General features: G+C 38.9%; 1 protein-coding gene across 1 annotated transcript in view; it reads right to left on the reverse strand.

The window, feature by feature from the left end:
* Spen (spen family transcriptional repressor) overlaps positions 1-7,662 on the reverse strand; it is a 108,122-nt gene that overhangs the window by 28,145 nt on the left and 72,315 nt on the right. The window contains exon 4 of the mRNA XM_004637769.2: positions 1,800-1,960. Within this exon, the coding sequence (XP_004637826.1) occupies positions 1,800-1,960 (161 nt within the window). The remainder of the gene's footprint in view (positions 1-1,799; positions 1,961-7,662) is intronic.

A 7,662-nucleotide genomic window follows, 5' to 3' on the forward strand; every position in this document is an offset into this window, starting at 1 on the left:
ATGTGGTGCTGGGGGATTGAACCACAGTCCCTGTGCTTTGCCAAGCTTGTTCCAAGTAGGTGCTTTAGACCACTGAGCCATCTCTCCAGCCCTGTTTCCTCTTTAAAATTAAAAAAAATCTGAGCAACAAATTTGATAACAATACATAATATGACAACCACTGTTAATTTTGTTTTTGTTTCAAAATTCTGTACCATTTCTATTCTATGTTGCTTTATTTTTGTCTTTGCTCCTATGTTTGTTTTTTTTTCCTCCTTAAATTGGAAGGAAAAAAAAAAAAAAGCTGGCCTGTGCAGAAAGTTTCAGTGGCTATTTGAAGCCAGGTGTGGTGGTGCATGCCTGTAATTCCAGCATTCAGGAACCTAAGACAGGAGGATCCCTGTGAGTTTGAGGCCAGCTTGGGCTATAAAGTGTATTTAAGGTCAGCCTGAACTACAAAGACCCTGTTTCAAAAAACAAAAGTTTCATAGGCTATTTGAAACAATAAGCTGTGCTTGCTTGGGCAGCACATATACTACAATTGCAATGAAACAATAAGCAACAATGAAAATATACTTACTAAGAAATACTTAGTCTTTCATAATTTAACTCTGTATTAACAGTTTTAACTTGTTTACATACTCAACATGCCTAATATAACCATATACTATGGTCACTGCCAATAAAAATATCAGGAGAAACAAGGTTACAGAATAGCTTGTACTAGACTACCATAATTCATGGCTTCCTTCATTTAAAATGTTAATATTCTAAAGTATAATTTCTATCCTAATTTTATGCTCAAAATTAATTCATATAACATAGGACTCCATAACATAGTGAATCTAAATAAAAGTAGCATTAGTATTTCTATAATTTCACCAAATGAAATTTCTCCCAATACCAAAATACTTAATCCAGAAACATATTTATTAAAAAATAAACCACGCTAGGGGGCGGGGAAATAGCTCAGTGGAATAAGTGCTTCCCTGGCAAGCTCAAGGGCCTGAGTTCAATCCCCAGTTCCGCAATAAATAAATAAATAAATAAATAAATAGATAAACAAACAAACAAACCATGCTAGCCAGGCATGCTGGCACATACCTGGTTTTTCGTTCAGTTTTGTTTTTGAGACAGGGTCTCAATGTAGCAGGCTAGCCTCAAACTCATGGTGATTCTCTTGCCTCAGCCTCTGGAGTGCTGCCATTACAGGCATGCACCAGCCTCGCCCGGCTTTGTTTGGTTGGTTTTTTGAGTGTTTTTTGTTGGTGCACACCTGTAATCCCCACACGAGAGGCTGAGGCAGGAGGATCACTGTAAATCTGAGGCCATCCTGGGCTACATAGCAATACTGTCTCAAAATGAAAAGGAAAAAACAAACCGTCTTTATATAGCATTCCCCCATAAAATATTTCTACATGTCTATGTCCATACAAAAATATGCACACATATAATAATGTAAACAAGACCAGACTGAGCTATATAGTGAAACCCTGTCTCAAAAAAACCAACCAAATAACCCACCTCCTCTTTGGGGAAGATACCTAGAAGAGAAATGGCTGGGTTAAATGCAGTTTCTAGCTTTAGTTCTACAAGGAAAACATACCGATTTCCACTGGGGTTCTACTAGCAGCGATGGGAATTTTTTTAGAGCTTTCAGTAATAAACAGCCAGTGCAGCATTCGTGCCATAGGTTTGACACCACTGTACATGGGCATTAAATGTTAATAAACCACTACCAAATACACAATTCAAGTTTCCCAGTCTATTTTATTCCTCAGCAGTAGCTGAGAGGAACATACAATCATGTAAAATTTTACCTGTAGAGCGTACTGGAAGATTCTGAACCTTGATCCCAAAACTTTTACGGGGCTCATCTTTTTCCAGAGATGAAAGCAGCTGGGAGGTGGGAGCTGGGACTGCTGCAGACTGAACTGACCGGGCTGGAGAATCATCACTCGAGCTGCTGCTGGACTCACTGCTGCATGAAGGCAAAACAAACTTTAGCGAAAAGCCTATGTGAGAAGCATATAAAACGTAATATTAACATAACATATAAAACTTCTTAAATTTAAAAATAATTAACAAAAACTAGCAATAAGTAACTCTGCCTTTATTTTAAGCAAAATCAGTAATAATTAACAGGTTTAAACTTTTAAGTCTGGGATCTCTACGTCTATCACACTCAGTCTTCACAGATGGCAGAAGACAGCGCACACTGGCCTGAGAATAGAGTGCTGCATTCTATGCATAATTCTGGTAATTTTTAAAAAATGAAATAAAACCAGTAAATTCAATTCACTTAAACAGAAAAATTAGTAACACAAGGTTTTGGATTCAGAGACACAGATTCAAATCATGATTCAAATGCACATCACAGATCCTTGGACAAATCATTTAACCTTCAGCTAATAAGCCTCAGTTTCCATATCTGTAAAAGGAAACGGTACTTACCTCATAGGATGAGGAATTAAATAATATGGTCAGGTATGTTACCTGCAAATTTGGCAGCTTGAGCTTGCAATCTCAGTGCTCAAGAGGCTGAGGCAGGAGGATAACCATGAGTTTGAGGCCAAACTGGACTATGAGAGCGAGTTCAAGACCAGCCTGTGCTACATAGTGAGGCCATGTCTCAAGCCCCTCAAAAGAATAAATAGGGGCTGGAGAGATGGCTCAGTGGTCTAAAGCACCTACTTGAAGCAAGCTTGGCAAAGCACAGGGACTGCGGTTCAATCCCCCAGCACCGCATGCCAGCCAGCCCCGCCCCCTTGTGGGCTGAGCTGGCCACACACACACACACAATAAATAAATGTAATAAATAAAAATAAATAAATAATTTTAAAAAAAGAATAAATAATATAATCCGCAGGTGTGGGGTCTGAAATGCCAGATTCAGCACAGTTAATGGCACTGTTCTCCTACCACAAGTGGAGTATCCCTTATCTAAAATGCTTGGGATAAGGAGCACTCTGAATTTCAGTTTTCAGAATAATTGCCTTTATAAATAAGATATCTTGGGGATAAGACTCAGGTCTAGACATGGGGGTCACTTATGCTTCACATACATCTTACATACACAGTCTAAAGTAACTTTGTATGTTTTGAACAATCTTGTACAAGAAAAAATGTTTTATGACCTGGGGTTGTCAACTTTTGGTGTCATGTCGGTGCTTTAAAAATTTAAGATTTTGGAATATTTCCAATTTTGGATTTATGCACTAGAGATGCTCTGCTTTTTCTTTTTTCTTTTTTTGGTCTTTTGAGACAGGGTATTCACTATACAGTTTAGGCTAGCCTCAAACTCACAGCGATCCTCCTCCCTCAGCCTCCCAAGTACTCGAATTACAGACATGCACCACCATGCCCAGTCTCATCCCATATTATTATTATTTGTAGTATTACTTCACTGGCAAATTAATTTTAAGTATGTAAACAAAAGAAATAACTTAACTTGAGCCCTGTTAGGTTAGGCTCTATTCTGCTTGGATAATACAAAAATGAGTTAGAGAAATGGGATTTATTATTCTCTCAGTTTAATAAAATCCTCAAGGGAAAAACAACCAAAAAATGAGAAGAAAAAATACACAAACACACATACACATATACACCTCATTAAAAATAACATTCTTGGGCCAGGGAGATAGCTCAGTAGAATAAGAGCTTGCCTGGCAAGCACAAGGGCCTGAGTTCAATCCCTGGTTTCCCCAAAAAAATAAAATACAGAAATAAATAAAATTCTCTTTCCATTGTGGAATATGCAAGATAGCTGTGGTTTGTAAGCTGTTTTATGGCATTCTCAAACAGATTAATAAAAAGCTATTTATAGATATGGCCAACTTTGTGAAGTTTTGCTTTATATCTTCCTATTACAGAAGACTAATCTTTCAAACAAGTAACTGGAGGTTAATCTATTTTAAGCACACATTAACGACAGGAAATAATTCACAGTAGCTTTTGTTATTTACACCAGAACTATGAATCTCATATCCAGGACAATTACCACCAGTCTATTCAGACAAAAATGAGTTCAAGCTAGGGTGAAAAAAATTGCTTTTTTCCCCCAAAATATGAATACATAATGCTTCCTTACAGAAACAGCTTTTCTATTTAGCTCCCACATGCCCCTAAGGCAGAAAGAAAACTTCATGAGGTTATTATAAGAACTTTTACTTTCTGCAGCTTGAAATGTGAAGAAATAAAGCTCTTGCCTGTAAGAACCAAAAAGAGGAGTCAAGCTACACATGACTAGACTAAGCAGGGACAGAGGCTCTGAACGTGGGCTGGGTGCAGCTCATTACAGCGCAAGTGCTTGCATGGTACAGTGCGGCTCTGAAGGCATTCAATTACTAGCACTAAACATCGAAACATCATCATAAACAACAACAAAAAAACTCAAGCCATATATATAGATATAGATATATAGAGATAGAGATATATAGATCAGACTTCAGCTTTTCTTCTCTAAAAAAAACATTTTTAGATCATTATGTAAAAGCAGTGTTACTAGTACTAAAAAGTATCCTGAATAGGATACACTGTCATTGAAATTCATGTTACATAATTAATCTTACTACATGTGCTATATATAAATACTCACCCAGGTGGGGTGGCCCATGCTTATAATCTCAGCACTCAGGAGGCTGAGGCAGGAGGATCACTGCAAGTTCCAGGCCAGCCTGGGCTACACAGTAAGTTCAAGGCCTGCCTGAATTACATGGCAAGACCCTCTCAAAAAAAAAATACATACATACATACATACACACATACACACACACCTATACACATACATGCTCTAATACAAGATTATGTTCACAAAGCTACAAGACCACAGTATAGAATGAAATGCCACTTATCAACCTAATAAATTCCAGTGAATAAAGTACTTAGTTAAGAAATACATTTTAATTATACTACCAAGATTCCTTTTAACAGTAAATAAATAAGTTAAGGTGTCCAAGGTTCACGGCACATGCCTGTAATCCTAGCTATGTGGGAGACTAAGGCAAGAAGATCCCTCCAGGTTCAAGGCTAGCCTAGAAAATTTAGCAAGACCCTTTCTCAAAAAAAGAGGAAGTGGGGGCTGGGTATTTGGCTCAGCAGTAGAATGCTTGTCTAGCAAGCTGGAAGCCCTAGGTTTGGTCCTCAGTACCAACCAACGAACAAACAAATAAATAAATAAATAAATAAAAAGAGGGAGCGCCATGCCAGCCCCACCCCTGGGGTACACTGAGACTGTGACTGAGCTGTAATCCCAGCACTTGGGAGGCTGTAAACAGAAGAATCACTACAAGTCTGATCTACATAGTGAGACCTTGAACACCCTGTAGACCCTGCTCTAAATACAGGGGGAAAAAAAAAGTGGGCTTGCCTAGCATATACCAGATACTTTATTCAAAACAGTATTTAAACAAAACAAAACAAAACAAAACAAAACAAAACAAAACAAAACACCAGCATGGGGGCCGGGGAGACAGCTCAATGGAATAAGCGCTTCCCTGGCAAGTGCAAGGGCCTGAGTTCAATTCCCAGTTCTGCCAAGGGGTGGGTGTGTGTGTGTGTCATAAAAACACCAGTATTTAAAAAAACAAAAACAAAACCCGGGGCTGGTGAGATGGCTCAGTGGTCTAAAGCACCTACTTAGAACAAGCTTAGCAAAACGCAGGGACGGCGGTTCAATCCCCCAGCACCACATGCCAGCCAGCCCCGCCCCCTGGTGGGCTGAGCTGGCCACACACACACACACACACACACACACACAAATAAAATAAAATAAAAAACCCTATTAGTAGTCAACAAACATAGACAAAAGCAAAACTTCAGGTTATTAAAATAATTACAGGAAAATATATATTATAAAACTATAGAGAAAGCCACAGTAATGGTATATACCTACAATCCCAGCTGCCTGAGTCAAATAAAGGAAAATTCTAAATTCACGGCTAGTTTGGGCAATTTAGAGACACCTTATCTCAAATTACAATTGAAAAGGGGCTGGAGATGCAGCCTAGTGGTAGAGCACTTGTCTAGTGCATGCTAGGCCCTGGGTTCAAACACAAGTACCAAAAAATAAAAAATAACAGAAGATGCCCTGTCAATGGTAATAATTGTTTAAAGAAAGCGTATCCAAGTTTTTGGTTTATCTGGGCCACAACTGAGAGAAGAGGAATGATCATGTGCCATATAACAAATATAGTGAATGTCTACAAGTAACACAACTTCCTGTATTTTTAAGTATTTGTCATTGCAACGGGGGGGGGGGGTAGGCTGGACACACATAGTTAAAATAAAGTAAAAAATAGTAACAGAAATTAGATTTATTATGAATGTCACCCATATTCTCTTTGGTTAATCCCTTGCTGCCATACCAATTCTGAAACACAATATAAAATTCAACTGCTAACCAATTAAAGTGGTAACTAAAAAGAGTAACAATTTTTTTAATTACTATAAAATGATACCGATTTGCAGTTCACATTTTGACACGTTAATATAAACGACAATGAATATTAAAGAGTAAAAGTTGGGGAGGGCTGGGGTGGTGACATGTGACTGTAATCTCAGCACTCAGAAGGCTGAGGTAGAAAAACTGCCATAAACTTGAGGCCAGCCTGGGCTACATAGTGAGTTCCAGGCCAATCTGATATACACAGTGAGACCCCATCTCAAAACAAAACAAAAAAATGAACTAATAATATATAAATAAGGTCCGGCCAAATAGCTCAGCAGATTAAAGCGCCTGCTTAGGCAGACACAGGGGCCAGGGATTCAATCCAACCCCCATCTGCTGTGCCACCCCACCCCAAGGGCACGCTGAGACATCGGCGATTGAGACTGGGCATGATGGCGCGCGCCTGTAACCCCAGTGCTTGGGAGGCTGTAAACAGAAGGATCCCTACGAGTCTGATCTACAAAGTGAGCCCCTGTAGACCCTCTGTGTGTGCGTGTGCGTGTGCATGTGCGTGTGCGTATTCACACATACACAAAACTAAAGAGTCAGAATGGTTCATAAAGCACGTGACAAAATGGTCATTTCTTTAAAGAGTTCAATCTAAATGACTTAATTGAAGTCTAAATTGTTTAAAATGGACTTCAAATTTACTTGGCACATCAACTACTTCAGCTTCAACAACAATTAAAAGTAACTTTCTTTTTCGTTGGTGCTGTTGCTGTTTATTGAGAGTATCTGAGTAATAATTCAGGTTGGTCTCAATTCAAAGTAATCCTCCTGCCTTGGTCTCTTGTGAACCACCACACACAGTTTAAAAAGCAACTTTCAAAATGGTAAAGAATTTGAAAGAAATCCAATTTAAAAGACCACTAAGCCCAGTATGGTAACAAATGTCTGTATTCTCAGTCCCTCTGGAGGAGAATCCCAAATTCCACGCCAACCTGGGCAGTTAAGTGACACTATCTCAAAATAAAAAGGGCCTGGAGGATGTAAGTCAGTGTTCTGAGCTACAGCATTTATAGCATTTATGAGTGCTCCACCATGAAAAACCTGTGAGAATCAACCTTATTAAATCAAACATTATGAAGTTATGCAAAAAAGATAAAACAATTCTAGTTCTCTCCATAATTTTTTAATTATTTAGTGTGTGTGTGTGTGTGTGTGTGTGTGTGTGTGGCCAGCTCAGCCCACCAGGGGGCGGGGCTGGCTGGCATGTGGTGCTGGGGGATTGAACC

This window comes from Octodon degus, unplaced genomic scaffold, assembly GCF_000260255.1.
Source record: "Octodon degus isolate 3935 unplaced genomic scaffold, OctDeg1.0 scaffold00092, whole genome shotgun sequence".
Taxonomy (NCBI): domain Eukaryota; kingdom Metazoa; phylum Chordata; class Mammalia; order Rodentia; family Octodontidae; genus Octodon; species Octodon degus.